The 19,527-nt window shown below is 47.0% G+C and overlaps 1 protein-coding gene across 7 annotated transcripts in view; it reads left to right on the forward strand.

Annotated features, from left to right (window-relative positions):
- GDPD5 (glycerophosphodiester phosphodiesterase domain containing 5) overlaps positions 1-19,527 on the forward strand; it is a 217,664-nt gene that overhangs the window by 117,730 nt on the left and 80,407 nt on the right. For all 7 annotated transcript variants that reach the window (XM_084842423.1, XM_084842421.1, XM_084842420.1 and 4 more), the window contains one exon: positions 16,205-16,308. In XM_084842423.1, the coding sequence (XP_084698549.1) occupies positions 16,205-16,308 (104 nt within the window). The remainder of the gene's footprint in view (positions 1-16,204; positions 16,309-19,527) is intronic.

Consider the following 19,527-nt stretch of genomic DNA (forward strand, 5'->3'; position numbering starts at 1 on the left):
CAAAAGCAAGAGTTGCATCGGTTGCTACGTCCACTTTTGACTCTGGCCTTGTCCACTGTTGGAAAGCGGACCGAGCCAAGTTTTGAATGAGGAAATGTGGAGCTCAATGGAGAGGAAGGTTCCCAGCCCCTGACACAGAGGATTTGTGCTAGCAGGGCTGGGAAAGGCCTCAGCCTGAGGCTTTGGAAAGCCACTGTCACTCAAGGATAGGCAATTTGGGGAAGAATGGACTAGCGACATGACTGTTTATATGGTAGCTCTTTCTCCGTATGTGTATGAACATATGCTTAAATATTGCCCTACTCAGTGACCCTTTGAATCTGTACTTTAGGGCAGGCCCCACTATTTATTTATTGCATTTATATCCCGCCTTTTTTCCTCTTGCAAGGAACCCAAGGCAGCTTACGTTATCCTCCTTCTCTCCATTTTGTCCTCACAACAACCCTGCGAGGTAGGTTGGGCTGAGAGTCTGTGACTGGCCCAAAGTCACCCAGTGAGCTTCCATGGCTAAGCAGGGACTAGAACCCGGATCTCCCGGCTCCCAGTCCAGCACTCCCACCACTACACCACGCTGGCCCTATGAAATCGTGTACAGCCGCTGCCTCAAGTGGCCGATTTGGTGGGGCAGCAAATTGAGAGAGGACTCTCCTGCCTCCAGGTGGTGGACACCACGCAAGGGAAGAGAAGCGTCTTGCCATAGAATTCGCTGCCTCCCTGGCTGCCCGCTCACTGCTACTGGCTGGAAAGAGTTGATCAAAGCAGCCTGCAGAAACGGTTCTTCTGTCTTGCACGCAGTGAGCGGAGAGCTGGGCCCCCTGTCCTGGGAAAGCTGCATAAAGCAGGAAAGAGTGGTGGGCTCTCGCAGTTTCCATAATAAGAATGCTTCGTCTTCTGTGTGGGTATATTTTGGAATGTAGGTTGCATGGCAAAAGCTCATGATGTCCAGCGCAGTGTCATGGTTAGAGCACCCTCCCCCAACCTGGTGCCCGCCAGATGTGTCGGACTGCAACTCTCATAATCCCCCAGCCTGGGGGATTATGGGAGTTGCAGTCCAACACATCTGGTGGGCACCAGGTGGGGGGAGGCTTGGTCAGCGCATCAGACCAGGACCGGGGAGACCTGGATACAAATCTCCACTCGACAGTGATGCCCACAGATAGATTACCACCGCTACCACCTGTTCGAATCTATGATTCTGTGTCACTGGCAGCCCTTCCTCCATCCCCCCTGCCCCCGAAGACTTGGTGGTTTTGTACAGATAACAGTCAGAAAGGAGCAGCTTATTCCAAGGGAAGGCACTGAGGGCTTTCCCATCCATCTTGCAGTCTACAGCACAATCTACAGTGCTCACCAACAAAACTATGATATCAGCTCCAGAGAGATGCTCTCTGCTTTTACACTGAGTTGCTCAATTGCGTAGCAAATGGGCCACATTAATGCCCAGAAATCTCATTTGGGAGATTAAGGTGTACTTGGCTGTGCCTATTAAGGCTTCTAGCATAATAAAATATGGTAGTACCGGAGGGGTGTGTGTGTGTGTGTGTGTGTGTGTGTGTGTGTGGCGGTTGCATGCTCTCTCTTGCAGCTAGAACAACAGTGTGTGTGTTTATATGTCTCTCTGTGTGTGTATTGCTGTAAGCCAGGCAACAAAGGGAAAGGACCAAGTGGGAACTTAAATTCTTGAGGAAGCAGGTAGAGATACATTTTCTTCTCTCAGAAGGTGGGGTCACCTGATGAAGTTGACCAGTACGTTCACGACAGACAAAAGGATGTTGTTTTTGTCCTCCTCCACCTCCTCACAGTGTGTAACTTATGACATTTACTGCTACAAGATGTGCTGCTAGCTTAGAAAACAAGCAGACAAATTCATGGAGGGTAGGATCAATGGTTTAAAGGCATGATTTATTGATTATTATTGATTACTGCATTTCTATCCCACCTTTTTTCCGCTTGCAAGGAACCCATGGTGGCTTCCTCCTCCTCCTCTCCATTTTATCCTCACAACAACCCTGTGAGGAACACTAGGCTGAGTGTCAGTGCCTGACCCAAAGTCACCCAGTGAGCTTCATGGCTGAGTGGGGACTAGAACCTGGGTCTCCCCAGTTCCAGTCTGGTACTCTCACCACTAGACCACACTGGCTCTCTGATAGCTAAATGGAACATTGAGCTTCAGAGGCAGTATATGTACCTCTGAATACCAGATGCAGTGGGGGTTGGTTGCTGCCTTCATGTCCAAATTGTGGGCTTCCCAGACACATCTGGCTGTTCACTCTTGGAATCAGTGTGCTAGATTAGATGGACCCCAGGTCTGGCTCAGGAGGGTGCTTCTTGTGCTCAAAATCCACCATTGGGGCAATACCTTTATTAGGACCAACCAAAATGCCACAAAAGATTGTGCAGCCTTTCGAGTTGTACAGAACTCTTGGTCAGGCTTGGTGGTAAGACAACAACAGCAGGGAAGAACAGAAAAGTCCCAAAATTAGGCCAGATGTTGTGGTCACGAGATGTGCAATTTAAACTCAGGGTCAAAATGGAGTTTTTGTTCTCTCCCCACACCCTGCATCCCGTTTTTTCCCTTTTTCTTAAATCACCTAGGCTGATGAAGAGCTCTGCAGAACTGAAAAGCTTGCATAATTTTTTGTGGCATCTGGTTGATCGTAATAAAGGTATTGCCCAACTACGGATGGGGCCCCATGGGCCAGTGTGGCTATCTTTGTGTTTTATGTTCTTCTGTGCGTAATTGAAGAGAATGATGGAAAAGGGTTACTCCTCTGGCAGGACAAATATCCATTCACCAGTCATGATAGAATTATAAGTAATGGTGCTGTTAGGTCATTTAAAACCTTTAAAACCCTATATGGTTCCGGCCCAGCCTATCTTAAGGAGCGCCTCCAGCAGCACCAGACAGGCCGCTTAACAAGATCAGCCTGAGATGGCCTTCTCTCTGTCCCGTCAGCCAGGACAGCTAGACTGGTGGGGACGAGGGAGAGGGCCTTTTCTGTGGTGGCCCCCACTCTGTGGAACGCCCTCCCTAGGGAACTCCGTCATGCCCCCTCTTTAATGAGCTTCCACTGCGTATTAAAAACGTGGCTGTTCAGGCAGGCTTTTGGGGTGGGTTAGGGTATTCTTAGAAATATGATGTTTTAATGTAAAATTTTATTGTTTTAAACTGTTTTATTGTATGTTGTACATCGCCCAGAGTGGCTGGGTGACCAGCCAGGTGGGCGATTAATACATTTAATAATAAATAATAAAAAAAATTAGGCACTGGACGTAATGGTCTTTCAGGACTGCCCCCACCCAGCTTTGGATGGTAAGATGCGTTACTTCACTTCAAAGTGTGCTATGCCAGCCTTGCTGCGTTAGGGCCCCCCCCCCCATCCTGCTGGGGAGCTCTGGACTTCTGCCCCGAAGTCCTTCCCTGGCGGCACCACTGCAAATGGTGAGGAGTTGCAGGTGGCGCTGACTTGGGTCAGGGAGATCCATTTGTTTGTCAAACTGGCCTTCAGGTCCCAGAATGCAATGCAGCATCAGTATGCAGCATCACTTGGATTCCCGCATTGAGCAGGGGGTTGGACTCGATGGTCTTATAGGCCCCTTCCAACCCCGCTATTTTATGATTCTATGTATTGAAGCTGCAGTTCTATCCAATGCAATCTGCACTGGGAGACATTCTTAGATTTCTTTTAAAAAGAACAACACACCACCAAGGCAGCTGCCGTTCTTTGGTGTCTGGAACCTTAGGCAGGATAACCTGGGGTTAGTACCCCCCCACACACACACACACCCCTGCATGTTTAACAGCTTTGTGAGCAGGCAGAAATCCAGTAGTGATAGTTTTCCCAGGCCCATCACTGTATCTCCCTGCTGGATCCTTGCCTGCCATGGATTGAACCAGTTGTTGTTCAGTCGTTCAGTCGTGTCCGACTCTTCGTGACCCCATGGACCATAGCACGCCAGGCCTTCCTGTCCTCCGCTCTCTCCCGGAGTGTGCTCAAATTCATATTCATTGCATCGGTGATGCTATCCAGCCATCTCATCCTCTGCCGTCCCCTTCTCCTTTTGCCTTCAGTCTTCCCCAGCATCAGGGTCTTTTCCAGAGAGTTTTCTCTTCGCATTAGGTGGCCAAAATATTTCAGCTTCAGCTTCAGTATCTGACCTTCCAATGAGCACTCAGGGTTGATTTCCTTTAGGATGAACTGATTTGACCTCCTTGCAGTCCAGGGGACTCGTAAGAGTCTTCTCCAGCACCACAGTTCGAAAGCATCGATTCTTCGGCGCTCAGCCTTCCTTATAGTCCAGCTCTCACAGCCATACATTACTACTGGGAAAACCATAGCTTTGAGTATGGTTAGATAATCAGTCTAATAATTAGTCAGTCTGACATCAATCCCTGGGGAAATTCTGGAGCAGATCATAAAGCAATCCATCTGGAAGCACCTTGACAACAATGCCGTGATTACTTGAAGCCAACATGGATTTGTCAAAAACAAGTCCTGCCAGACAAATCTGATCTCATTTTTGGATCAAGTCACCTCCCTTGTAGACCGTGGGAATGCTGTAGACATCATATACCTCGACTTCAGCAAAGCTTTCGACAAAGTGCCCCATGATATCCTGATGAGCAAACTAGCTCAAAGTGGGCTAGATGAAACAACGATCCGGTGGATCAACAGTTGGCTACAGAATGGGACTGAAAGAGTGCTTATCAATGGGAACTTCTCAAACTGGGGAGAGGTAACGAGCGGGGTACCGCAGGGCTCAGTCCTGGGCCCAGTGCTCTTCAACATTTTTATGAATGACTTGGAGGAGGAGGTGCAGGGAATGCTGATCAAATTTGCAGAGGACACAAAATTGGGAGGGATAGCTAATACTTTGGAAGACAGAAACAAAATTCAAAGTGATCTGGATAGACTGGAGTGCTGGGCAGAAAACAAGAGAATGACATTTAATCGGGATCAATGCCAAGTTCTGCACCTCGGAAAAAGAAACCAAATGCACAGTTACAAGATGGGGGATACGTGGCTCAACCACACTACAAGCGAGAAGGATCTTGGAATTGTTGTCGATCACAAGCTGAAGATGAGCCAACAATGTGATGTGGCTGCAAAAAAGGCAAATGCTCTTTTGGGCTGCATTCATAGAAGCATCGCTTCCAAATACCGGGAAGTACTAGTTCCCCTCTACTCAGCACTGGTTAGGCCTCATCTGCAGTACTGTGTCCAGTTCTGGGCACCACACTTTAAGAAGGATGCAGTCAAACTGGAGAGGGTTCAGAGGAGGGCAACAAAGATGATCAGGGGACTGGAAACAAAGCCCTATGAAGAGAGACTGAAAGAACTGGGCATGTTTAGCCTTGAGAAGAGAAGACTGATGGGAGATATGATAGCACTCTTCAAGTACTTGAAAGGTTGTCACAGAGGGGAAGGCCAGGATCTCTTCTTGATCATCCCAGAGTGCAGGACACGGAAGAATGGGCTCAAGTGACAGGAAGCCAGATTCCGGCTGAACCTCAGGAAAAACTTCCTGACTGTAAGAGCAATACGACAATGGAACCAATTACCTGGGGAGGTGGTGGGCTCTCCCACACTGGAGGCCTTCAAGACGAGGCTGGACAGCCATTTGTCAGGGATGCTCTGACTTGGATTCCTGCATTGAGCAGGGGTTTGGACTCGATGGCCTTGTAGGCCCCTTCCAACCCTATTATTCTATGATTCTATTCTATGATTCTATGATTAGACGGACCTTTGTCGGCAAGGTGATGTCTCTGCTTCTTACTATGCTGTCTAGGTTTGCCATAGCTTTCCTCCCAACGAGCAAGCGTCTTTTAATTTCATGGCTACACTCACCGTCTGCGGTGATCTTGGAGCCCAAGAAAGTAAAATCTGTCACTGCTTCCATTTCTTCCCCTTCTATATACCAGGAAGTGATGGGGCCAGATGCCATGATCTTTGTTTTTTTAATGTTGAGTTTCAAACCAGCTTTTGCACTTTCCTCTTTCACCCTCAACAAGAGGCTCCTTAGATCCTCTTCGCTTTCTGCCATTAGGGTAGTATCGTCTGCATATCGGAGGTTGTTGATAATTATCCTGGCAATCTTAATTCCGACCTGTGATTCATCCAACCCGGAGTTTCTCATGATGTACTCTGCGAGTCCCCTGGACTGCAAGGAGGTCAAATCAGTCCATCCTAAAGGAAATCAACCCTGAGTGCTCATTGGAAGGACAGATAATGAAGCTGAAGCTCCAATATTTTGGCCACCTAATGCGAAGAGAAAACTCCCTGGAAAAGACCCTGATGCTGGGAAAGACTGAAGGCAAAAGGAGAAGGGGACGGCAGAGGATGAGATGGCTAGATAGCATCACGGATGCAATGAATATGAACTTGAGCACGCTCCGCGAGAGAGCACAGGACAGGAAGGCCTGGCGTGCTATGGTCCATGGGGTCACGAAGAGTCGGACATGACTGAACGACTGAACAACAACAACAACTCTGCATATAAGTTAAATAAGCAGGGTGACAATATGCAGCCTTGTCGTACTCCTTTCCCAATTTTGAACCACTCGGTTGTTCCATGTCTGGTTCTTACTGTTGTCTGGTTCTTACTGTTACTGTTGACACCTCTTCTTAATCTCATCTGCTTCTGTTAGGTCCCTGCCTTCTTTGTTCTTTATCATGCCCGTATTTGCACAAAACGTTCCCTTGAGATCTCCAATTTTCTTGAAGAGATCTCTAGTCTTTCCCATTCTGTTGTTTTCCTCCATTTCTTTGCATTGTTCATTTAAGAAGGCCTTCTTGTCTCTCCTTGCTATTTTCTGGAACTCTGCATTCAGTTGGGTATCTCTTCCCCCTTCTCCCTTGCTTTTCGCTTCCCTTCTTTCCTCAGCTACTTGTAAAGCCTCATCAGACAGCCACTTGGCTTTCTTGCATTTCTTTTTCTTTGGGATGAATTGAGTTGCTGCCTCCTGAACAATGTTACGGACCTCCGTCCATAGTTCCTCAGGCACTCTGTCTATCAGGTCTAATCCCTGAAATCTATTCCTCACCTCCACTGTATATTCATCAGGGATATGATTTAGGTCATACCTGAATGGTTTAGTGGTTTTCCCTACATTCTTCAATTTAAGCTGAAATTTTGCAACAAGAAGCTCATGATCTGAGCCACAGTCAGCTCCAGGTCTTGTTTTGACTGACTGTATAGAGCTTCTCCATCTTTGGCTGCAAAGGACATAATCAATCTGATTTCGATATTGACCATCTGGTGATGTTCATGTGTAGAGTCACCTCTTGTGCTGTTGGAAAAGAGTGTTTGCTATGATCAGCATGTTCTCTTGGCAAAACTCTATTAGCTTTTGTCCTGCTTCATTTTGTACACCAAGGTCATGCCTGCCTGTTATCCCGGTGATTTCTTGACTTCCTACCTTAGCATTCCAATCATCTATGATGAAGAGGACATTTTTTTTTGGTGTTAGTTCTAGAAGGTGTTGTAGGTCTTCATAGAACCGATCAACCTCAGCTTCTTCGGCCTCAGTGGTTGGGGCATAGACCTGAATTACTGTGATGTTGAATGGTTTGCCTTGGATTCGTACTGAGATCATTCTATCGTTTTTAAGATTGTACCCCAGTACTGCTTTTCCCACCCTTTTGTTGACTATGAGTGCTACTCCATTTCTTCTAAGGGATTCTTGCCCACAGTAGTAGATATGATGGTCACCTGAATTAAATTCGCCCATGCTTGTCCATTTTAGTTCGCTGATGCCCAAGATGTCGATGTTCAACCTTGCCATCTCATGTTTGACCACCTCCAGCTTACCTTGATTCATTGATCTGACATTCCAAGTTCCTAAACAATATTGTTCTTTACAGCATCGGATTTTCTTTTTACCACCAGACACATCCACAGCTGAGTGTCCTTTCGGCTTTGGCCCAGCCGCTTCACTCTTTCTGGCGCTACTTGGAAATTCCCTCTGCTCTTCCCCAGTAGTATATTGGACACCTTCCGACCTGAGGGGCTCATCTTCCGGCGTCACCTCTTTTAGCCTTGTGATACGTTCCATGGGGTTTTCTTGGCAAGAATACTGGAGTGGGTTGCCATTTCCTTCTGCAGTGGACCACATTTTGTCAGAACTCTCTGCCATGACCTGTCCGTCTTGGGTGGCCCTGCACGGCATAGCTTATGGCTTCACTGAGTTACGCAAGCCCCTTTGCCACAACAAGGCAGTGCCCTTGCATTATCATCATCATCACTGGAGGACAGTGGCTCCGATGTCAGTGGGGCAGTGAATCCTTTCCGGGCTTCAGTCAGAACTAGTCAGGATGCTAAAGGAGCCACCATACCTCTCCAAGATATCGGAGCCACCAGCCTCCACTACTGAGGATGGTGAGGATATAAAATGAATAAAACGGCAACTCTCTTGAGTCCTGGAGCTGGTGAAACAAGCTGGAACTTGCCCTTGATGTTGTGTCGAAGGTGAACGCCCCACTTCTCGCCTTCTGCTCTGGTAGGACCTGGCGTTTTAGCAATAAAAATAAAACGAGGATCCTTTATTTTTGCTCACATGCACCCATGCTGTGATCCCCTCACCCGCCTCCCTTCTTACGGGTTGCACATCACTGCCTCTGCATTGTGACATTTCTCTATCGTCAGACCTAGTTGTTGATATTAATTCTAGCCCTGGGGTGGCTATACATAGATGCACCACTTATTTTTGGTGGAAAAGAAAACCACCCTCCAGTTCTCCCAGCAATGGCACATTTCAAATAACACAGAGTCATCCAGTTTCAGTTGTGTGCGGGCCAGCGGCCTCTCTGGTCTGCTGGTGTGTGTAAACCACACTGTTCCCTTCTGCAGAGCAGAGCTGCAGTCCTCTCTTCTCTCGGCTCGGCATGGGTGGACCTGGGCCTCAGTGTGGGACAATTGGTAGTTATGGCCGTCTGGAACGTTCTTTCTTGCCATCATGGAAGCAAAACCCCACTTTAACTTTGCCCTGGGGAGGATCAAAAGGAGCCAAAAACGGGGTGGAGGGAAAGCAGCAGTTTCGATTGCACGGGGGAAGTTGGTTTCAGGAAACAGACGTTGCTGCTTGCCTGTGCCCTTGCTGCTGTGCCCCTGTAATACCTGTTCCTCCTGTACATTTGTAAATAGATAATTGCAGTGATGTCCATGCTTTCTCTTAGATTTTCTTTTAATGTCAGGAGCATTACAATACAATAGAAAGGTGGGATTTAAACACAAACAAACAAATGCCTACATCTTCTGTGCAGTTCCTAGGGTGAAGGAGTATGGGGGGGGGAGGGGGAAGTTTTGGAGAAGATTATATGGCATTGCAGAGCCCATGGGATCCTGTTGGTTATTTCTGGCACCTGCAATGCACGGAATGCCTTAAGACGCTGGGAGCCAAGTGGTTTTTCCCTTAGGCCTTGGCATGGGCTAGGAGTCAATGAGGAAAAGCAACATGGCTTTCTGCATGGGGGAGCCTTTGCTCCAGGGCACCCAGAAGATGTGCACCTGCTGGGGTAGAGCCTGAATCAATGTTTTCCAGTCTGGTAGAATCCTCTAGAATGATGGTAGAGGGAACCTGCGGATGCTGGTGACAGCTTTGGGATTACTGTCCACTTTCTTGCTTCTGCACCCGGTAACAGCCTACGAAATTTGTAAATCATCAACTGCTTAGGAAGACATGGTGAAAGACCCCCGTGATTGATCTCTCATCCAATGAAAACCCCATAGAAGCTTCCCTGAAGTTTCCACGCCTCCAGTGAGGGGGAGTATAAATAAATCAGGAGGTTCTGTTGCTTACCCCAGTGGCCCCCACTGCTTCTTGTAGCAGTGAGTTCCAGAGGTTCCATTTGGCTGAAATTATCTCCTTTCCCTCTCGCTAGCTTCATTAGTTGTTCCTTTGGGACCGTTCTATTTTGGAAAAAGGGTGAATAACTGCTTCCTTCTGTACCGTCATAGTGAATCCTCCCTCCTGCATTTGGGATTTTGAATTCCCTCGGCGCTGTCTCTTTCCTAGCACTGTGCAGGAGGGGCATTTATCTTGTTCTGCTCTTCCTGCTTCATTGGCACGCGCCTCCCCTCCTCCTCCTCCCCTGCTGGTTCTGCTTCAGTGATGTGTTTGCCTAGAAGCTCAAGTCGAACAAACCAGACGACTCTCTAATAAGCCAAACCCTTCCCTCAAAGCTCACCTGTCCTCCTTTGCCCTCATCTCTTAATTCTCTCTGCCCTTCAGAATGCATTTGAACAAATGCACTCTTTAAAAACACACACGACAACAACAACCCCAAACTTGGCAAGTCTTATTGCAGAATTTCTTGATTTTAATTCAAGTGTCTCGGGAGATTTGGGGGTTGAATGGAACAAGGCACAGATCAGAAGGGATGAGATGGATGGTGCCTTTGTTGGGAACGATTAATGTGCAGAATACTAGAAGCTTTTGAGCTGCACAGTGGCCCGCTGTTACCAGACTTGGGTGGGGGTTGGGATTACTGGTGTTTAGCTGGCGCCTTCCAGCTGTGTTGGACTGCAACTCCCAGAATTCCCAGCCAGCATGGTCAAAGGCCAGGAATTATGGGAGTTGCACTTCAACACATCTGGAAGGCACCTGGTTGGAAGGAAGGCTGGTTCAGCTGATGTCCATATAAATATGTCTGCTGTCTTTCGTGTCATGAACCAAGCTTCTGCCAGGTCAGAGATGCAAGGCTATACGGGAGGTGAGGCAGAATCAAGGCAGGAGGGGAGGCCAAAGTGAGGCAGGTCTGTGGCAGCAAACAGCCAAAAGCTGCTCTCCCCTTGCCCCCAGTCAGACCGGAGAGCAAGCTGGTCTCAGAAGCATTTATAGAGGGTCTTGGTCCCAGTTCTGTTCCAGCCTACTATCCAGTTCAGCTTTATTTCCTTATTTTATACTAGCGAATGGACCCGGTTTCGCATGGGATGGAATAGCCCTTAGTTTGATACACCAAACCTTCCGGCAAAGTTACACGCCCATTAGCGTTGGATTCGTTGTGCCCCCACCCCCGCGGTCTGAGTGAAGCCAGGCCCTCTGGCCCCCTTAGGCACAAACAGGACATGAGCTCAACAGCATACGCCTTCGGTCTGTTCCTGCAGGGCTGTTCTTAAGTTCTTATGTCCATCACTTTTTGCCTCAGTTTTTTCCTCAGGTGCTCTGCCTCCCTTCCAGAGAATATCCATTCCGGCACAAGTATCTGCCCGACATCTTCTGCAGTGAAGACAGACACAAGGAATTCATCCAGCTTCTCTCTAATCCCCTTATCCTCCTTTAGGGCTCCCTTACCTACTTTGTCATCCAGTGTTCCAACAGCCTGCCTAGCCACTGTCCTGCTTCTGACGTATTTAAAGAATGTTTTGCTGCTGTTCTTAATATTATTAGTGATGCGCTCCTCCAAATCCTTTTTTGTATCTCTTACTGTCTGTAATACCGAAGTGCAGACGCTCATCGTGACTGTCCCCATAGCCGTGCCTCAGGGAGCGTCCAAAAATGCAGGCAGCTGTGTTGATCCATACCAGCAAACCAGTTCTAGCCATTTCCATATCCCCCAGGAGCAGGTCTTTGGTAAAGCTAGTCTTAATTGCTCATTCAAGGCCAAGTCACCCCAAAATACTTTGCATTGCAACACGGAACAATATACTGTTGCTGGTAAAATTCATTTCCCCCCAGCTACAGTGAGAATCACAGCTAAGCTCAGAGGGAACAGGGAATTGCAGGGGGGGGGGGCGGGGGGCTGATGACGTTGGCGCCCTGCTAATAAAGTGCCGATGCTTCATCCCTGTGAGCGCTGCTTCCACTATATCACTGCTCAGAACACCGCACCCTGTTCTCACTGCCCTCTGCTTTGGTCCTTACACTCTTCTGATGTGATTAGGGAAAGCAGAATAAAGCCAGACCTTGGAGGGAGGTGGTAACAGGCACTCCAAGCTACCTAGGTCACCTGGGCCTCCAGTGACAAGGGTGCATCTAGGGGCACCCCCAAACTACCTACCTTCTCCTTCAGAGGGAGTACAATTCCATCCAGAACAGGCAGGTATCCCAATTCCTGGAACTCGGAACTGCCTGCTCATAAAGTCTCTGTCCTATCAGGATTTAGCTTCAGTTTATTAGCCATCATCCAACTCATAACTGCATCCAGGCACTGGTTCAGAACATGCACAGCCTTTCGCGATTCAGATGTCATAGAGAAACAAAGCTGGGTGTTATCAACATACTGGTGACACCTTGCCCCAAATCTCCTAATGACTGCTTCCAATGGCTTCATATAAATATTAAGTAACACAGGGGAAACTTGTGCTCGTGCAACTTCGCAGTTCAACTGCCAGGGGCCAAGGCACAGTCAACCCAATGTTACTGTCTGGAACTGACCCCATAAGTTAGAGCCAAATCACTGTAAAACAGTGCCCCCAAGTCATGGAGGTGGTCCAGGAAGATACCATGGTCAGTGGTATCAAAAGCCGATGAGAGATCAAGAAGAAGCAACGTGGTCTCACTCCCCCTGTCCCTCTCCTGAAGACGGTCATCCATCAGGGCAGCCAAGGCCGATTCTGGCCCAAAACTGGACCTCAATCCAGACTGGAATGGATCCAGATAATCAGTTTCATTCAAGAATGCTTGCAGCTGGGATGCCACCACTCTCTCAAGCACCTTGCCCCCAACGGTGACCAGATGATAGCTGACATGAATCTCTTGGTCCAGGGAAGGTTTTTTCAGGAGCAGTCGCACCACCGCCTCCTTCAAGGCAACACCACACCATCACACAATGATGCGGTCATCACGCCCCTGATCCATTCAGCCAGTCCCTCGCAGCTGACTTGAAGAAGCCATGAAGGGCAGGGCTTGAGAGAGCATGTGGTGGGTCACACAGATGCAAGCATCTTGTCCTCAAGCTCCAACAACTGAAACTACCAGGCTAAAATCCCACAAGTTTACGGGGCTTTCTGCTTCTTTTTTCTTTGCAGGATTATGACAGGCTCATTTACACAGCGATCACATGATGTGAAACTGAAAACTTCCTTTTTTGATGCTCTATATGTTCAATGGAACAGCGCCATCTGTTGGTCGAATTATAGCACTATGCTGGCATCACACACTGGCGATCTCTCACTTTTTAAAATTTATTCCAGCTTTATTTCCAATCTTTTTGAAAGTGGAATAAATGGGGAAAAGCACAGGAGATGTCCTGGAGGTTGACAATGTTGTGTAAAGGACCCACAAACTTCTATGAGTGGCCAATTATGAGCATGCCATAAATTCCCTCATGTAGAGAAGCCCACAGTATCAATACTGGCATTCAAGTCGCCATTGTCACAGATGTGTGCAATATTTTTTTCCTTCTCACTTGCATGTGTGTACACACACACACACACAAAATCAATCAATTGACCAACACTTTGATAGTGTTGCATGGCACCCTTTCATGCCAACAGCATACAGCATCCCTGTTTGTTCCTAGCCACTGGGTGCGGACAGTGTGTTAAACCTTTGAGCAGTCTAAATGTTTCTAAACATTCCATAACAGCTCAGCAACAGAGTCAGGGATAAATGAGAACCCACATCAGCCAAGTGAAGTCAGAGCTTCTAGAGGGAACTGCAGCCTGCATTGACCTTAAATTTGTTTGTTTTTTGGTCATCTAGATCACATGATTGTTGTGGCAACAGTTTGGATTGTAAGCACCTCCGGGCAGGGACCTATCTTGTACTCTGTAAAGTGCCAAGGACATTGATGGCACGGTATAACAAATGAAGGCAAGGAAACTTCTTAGGAAGGAAAAACAGTCTCCCTCTCTTTTGAACCAGAGACTTGGAGGCAGATTGCATAATTCTTTTTAGCATTTCAGTCAATCAATCAATAGCAGAATATTAAACTGCAGTTGTACCAGTGTGTGTGTGTGTGTGTGTATGAATGAAACATGTTTGTAAATCTTGAAAAGGGTATGAAATCTGCACCTGACCTTTACAATAGAGAATGTATGTGTGTGTAGAAACCAATTTCAGAATTCCTGTGTTCCACAGTGAATAGGATATTGGGTGTGGTGGTGGGAAACCCAGGTTGAAATTCCCACTTGAATAGGTCTATCTCTGACTGACCTCCCGCACAGGGCTGCTGTGAAGCTAAGCGGATATGAATTGTCAAGGTTCCTTTTCTAGCAAAGAGGTGTCTCCGGTTATGACTAGCCTGGCGCCTACATTGTACTCTTTTAGGTGCCAGGTGGAAGACCTGTTCATTTCCCCAGCATTTTAGTGTTATAGTCTTTTAATTTTGCTGTTTTAAATGGGTTGCTGTATTTTAAGTCTCTGGATTGCTGCTAGGTTTTATTCTGGTTGTACTTTAATACTGTAGTTTTAAGCATTTATATTTTATACTGTTTTTATTCTGTACTTTGTGGTTTTATTTTTTGTGAACCGCTCAGAGAGCTTCGACTATTGGGCAGTAAATTTAATAAATGAACGAATGAATGAATGAAATTGGGAGGAATAGGGGGGTGGAAGTGTGCTTCTGCTATTACATGTTTAGGATGCACTCTTTTAATGTGGCTTTTTCCTACTAAGCCCTTTAGGTGGGTAGATAAGAAATCTTAATGAAGTAAAGGCCGGACGACTACTATATCACTTTTGAGATGTGCTGACCAAAACTGCATATAGTTGGCAAATTTATGAGGTCATAAAACTGTCACTGTTATATTGGTGTAAGAGATACGGTTCCCTGATTGAAAGCTGCACATAATAAATTCTGGGTCTCTGCAGTAGCCATCCCTTGCAATAGATCAGTTCTCTCATTAATTTTGTCCGCCTTTTGTAAAGCCATGGGCCTTTGCAAGGCTGCATGAGACGGGAGAGGTACAATTTTGAAAAAAAGATACAGATTGGCCTAGTGGGCGCTTAGCTTGGCTTTCCAGCAGTCAGCTGATGGAACGCGCCCCCCCCCCCCCACGCCATTCCATCACAGTGGCTGAGCAGGGGATGGATGCCTCAGTAGCCGCTTAAGGTTGGGAAAGCTGAATGAGATGCTTGTGTAAATGCAAAATGCTAATGACCTTTTGAAAATCCCTTACCTGGCTTATTTGTCAAAATTGCTGTCATCCTTATTTTGAATGCCACTCAAGGTTAGCTCATTAAGGTCATCTCCTATATGTATGTGTGTGTGTGTGTGTGTGTGTGTGTGTGTGAGAGAGAGAGAGAGAGAGAGAGAGAGAGAGAAGTTACCTTGCAGTTTTGGTCAAAGGTGGTTTGCGTAATCTTGCACTTCAGGATGTGGCGCTGCTAATGCCCCTCCCCAAATGTCCTGTTTGGGCCACTGGGCTTGTATCCTGCTACAGTCTCCCCGTCCCCTTCTCCACAGGAATATCCTGGATGGCTTTTGCTGATACAGAGAATCTGATTGCCATATTTGGGTTCAGGAAAACGACACACATGCACACACTTGAACCACGGACATGCCGCACGGTGCCGGTTCCAGGCTTTTGTCAGACACCCTCCCTGGGCTCCTCCCTCATTGGGTTTGCCTTCTCACCGCCAGGGTCACCAGCACCTGTCACTTCTCCTCCTCTTCGTCCTCCTGGCTCCCACTGGCTTGCTTGCCAGGCAGAGACCAGGGAGCAAGTGGGACGTGGCATCTATGGCTCCCCCCCCCCCCCGCTTGTCTGGGGCAGAGCGAGAGGCAGGGGAACAAGCAGGTTGGAGAGGCTCTTGTCAGTGGGCTCCCCGCTAGAGTGTGGGCCCTCAGCATGGGCCCGATTATACCGACCCCCGATGGCCCTGATGCCGTGTACATTTTTTAAAATGCCTTGGTTCACATCTGTGGCCTACAAAGGTAATTCAGCAACAAAGCAGTGAGCGCCTGGCCTACTTTCCATGAAGGTGGTTGACCCATGTCTGTGTTCAGACTGGAGGTGCAACTTCGTGTGAATGAATGCTCCCCCCACTGCAAAAGAATCCCCTGCATATGGAAAACTAGCATGGCGGGGTTTCTAGCCGAGCCGTCTCCCTGACATGCTAGTTTTCAATGTGCAGAGACATATTTTTTTGTATAGGGACGGGGGGAAGCAATTAAGTCACCTAAACCTCACCTGCAGTCTAAATGGTACAAGTCCTGACACAGATTTACCACTGCAGTGAGAAACGTGTGTCTGTCTTGCTGTGCCTTCCTACCCCAAGTGCCCTCTTAATTTGGCTCTTTCCTTTTTGCCTTCACAGTGGGAACGCCTCTGGTTCTTAATCCTCACTTTCTCTTTCTTCCTGACCCTGATCTGGTTTTATTTCTGGTGGGAAGTTCACAATGACTACAATGAAATCAACTGGTGAGTAGAGCTGCGGGAGCGGGCGTGGCAGTGGTGGCTTTTTGCCTTGGGGGGGGAGATTGGGGAGGAGCCTTGGTTCAGTGACAGAGCAGATGCTCTGTGTGCAGAAAAAGTTTTCAGGTTCAATCTCCAATGAGAAGGACCAGGCAGAAGGAGATGGGAAAGCCTCCTCGCCCACTTTGCCTGAGGCCCCGGAGAGGTGATGCCAGTCATAGTGGACAATACGGGGCTAGATGGATCAAAGGTGGAAAAGCAATGGATAGACAAGGGGGAAAAGTACAGTTGCCCAGTGTATTTCAGATCCTTATGGTCAGTGGCGGCTGGTGGCGGCTCTGATGCCAGTGAGTCAGTGAATCCACTCCGGGTTTCAGTCAGAACCAGTCAGAGCTCTACAGGAGCTGTCCAAGGTGCGGAAGCACCTTGGATAGCTCCTTTAGAATTCCGACTTGCTGATAGTCCTTCATCAGGGAACTCGATAACAGTAAACCTACAGGAAATCTTTTTGTTCTAAAACTTATTCTCTCTTTTGACTAAACAGTGTCTGTTTATAAAGATTTCCAGCCGTTTCAGTTTGTTACAGCAAACACAACAGGGTCTTCTGGCGCCTTAAAAACTAACATTGTGCTTCTCTGAAACTCATCCTTTTTTAAGCAAACGTAGCTCTCCTTCAGCAAAGGAGATCGTTACCTTGTCGTGGTGCTGGAGCTTGAGCACCTCAATGACGTCATGAGCTAAACTGTGAAGGGACACCCAAGACGGGAAGGTCATGGTGGAGAGGTCAGACTAAATACGATCCCTGGGGAAGGAAACGGCAACCCACCCCAGTATTCTTGCCATGAAAACTAAATGGATTAGTACAACCAGAGATATGTCGGTATACCATCGGAAGATGGGACTCCCAGGTTGGAAGATGGTCAAAATGCTACTGGGGAGGAACAGAGGATAAGTTCAACTAGCCCCAGATGTGATGATGCAGCTAGCTCAAAGCCGAAAGGACGGCTAGCAGCCGATGGTGCTGGTGGTGAACGACGAATCCGATGTTCTAAAGATCAACACACCATAGGAACCTGGAATGTAAGATCTATGAGCCAGGGCAAATTGGATGTGGTTATTGGGGAGATGTCAAGATTAAATATAGACATTTTGGGTGTCAGTGAACTGAAATGGACTGGAATGGGCCACTTCACATCAAATGTCCAGATCTACTACTGTGGACAAGAGGACCACAGAAGAAATGGAGTAGCCTTCATAATTAATAATAAAGTGGCTAAACCAGTGCTTGGATACAATCCAAAAAATGACAGAATTATCTCAATTCGAATTCAGGGTAAGCCATTTAACATCACAGTGATCCAGATATATGCCCCAACCACAGATGCTGAAGAAGCAGAAGTAGATCTATGAGGATCTGCAGCACCTACTGGATAGTACGCCAAACAAAGATGTTATTTTCATTACAGGAGACTGGAATGCTAAGGTGGGTAGTCAAACGACACCTGGAATTACAGGCAAGCATGGTCTGGGAGAACAAAATGAAGCGGGACATAGGCTGATAGAATTTTGCCAAGACAACTCACTGCATAACAAACATTTTCTTCCAACAACCTAAGAGACGACTTTATACATGGACTTCACCAGACGGTCGACACCGAAATCAGATTGACTACATCCTTTGTAGCCAAAGGTGGCGGACATCTATGCAGTTGGTAAAAACAAGACCTGGAGCTGATTGTAGTTCAGATCACGAGCTTCTTATTGCACAATTTAGAATCAGACTAAAGAGAATAGGGAAGACCCACAGATCAGTTAGATATGAGCTCACGAATATTCCTCCTGAATATGCAGTGGAGGTGAAGAATAGATTTAAGGGACTAGATTTAGTAGATAGGGTCCCGGAAGAACTATAGACAGAAGTTCACAACATTGTTCAGGAGGCTGCAACAAAAAAGTCCCAAAGAAAAAGAAAATCAAGAAGGCAAGATGGCTGTCTGCTGAGACACTGGAAGCAGCCCAAGAAAGAAGGAAAGCAAAAGGCAACAGTGATCGGGGGAGATATGCCCAATTAAATGCAAAATTCCAGAGGTTAGCCAGAAGAGATAAGGAATTATTTTTAAACAAGCAATGTGCAGAAGCGGAAGAAGATACTAGAATAGGAAGGACAAGAGACCTCTTCCAGAAAATTAGAAACATCGGAGGTAAATTCCAGGCAAAAATGGGTATGATCCAAAACAAAGATGGCAAGGACCTAACAGAAGCAGAAGAGATCAAGAAAAGGTGGCAAGAATATACGGAAGATCTGTATAGGAAGGATAATAATATCGAGGATAGATTTGACAGTGTGGTTAGTGAGCTAGAGCCAAACATCCTGAAGAGTGAAGTTGAATGGGCCTTAAGAAGCATTGCTAATAACAAGGCAGCAGGAGATGACGGTATCCCAGCTGAACTGTTTAAAATCTTGCAAGATGATGCTGTCAAGGTGATGCATGCCATATGCCAGCAAATTTGGAAAACACAAGAATGGCCAACAGATTGGAAACGATCAACTTATATCCCCATACCAAAAAAGGGAAGCACCAAAGAATGTTCAAACTATCGAACGGTGGCACTTATTTCACATGCCAGTAAGGTAATGCTCAAGATCTTGCAAGGTAGACTCCAGCAATTCATGATGGAATGAGAATTGCCAGATGTACAAGCTGGGTTTAGAAAAGGCGGAGGAACTAGAGACCAAATTGCCAATATCTGCTGGATAATGGAGAAAGCCAGGGAGTTTCAGAAAAACATCTATTTCTGTTTTATTGACTATTCTAAAGCCTTTGACTGTGTGGATCATAACAAATTGTGGCAAGTTCTTGGTGGTATGGGGATACCAAGTCATCTTGTCTGCCTCCTGAGGAATCTGTATAATGACCAAGTAGCAACGGTAAGAACAGACCACGGAACAACGGAGTGGTTTAAGATTGGGAAAGGAGTACGGCAGGGTTGTATACTCTCACCCTACCTATTCAACCTGTACGCAGAACACATCATGCGACGTGCTGGGCTTGATGAAGCCAAGGCTGGAGTTAAAATTGCTGGAAGAAACATTAACAATCTCCGATAGGCAGATGATACCACTTTGATGGCTGAAAGCGAGGAGGAGCTGAGGAACCTCATGATGAAGGTGAAAGAAGAAAGTGCAAAAGCTGGGTTGCAGTTAAACCTCAAAAAAACCCCAAG

Source organism: Heloderma suspectum, chromosome 3 (assembly GCF_057233095.1).
Source record: "Heloderma suspectum isolate Gila_16-S chromosome 3, 16-S_ref, whole genome shotgun sequence".
Lineage (NCBI taxonomy): Eukaryota > Metazoa > Chordata > Lepidosauria > Squamata > Helodermatidae > Heloderma > Heloderma suspectum.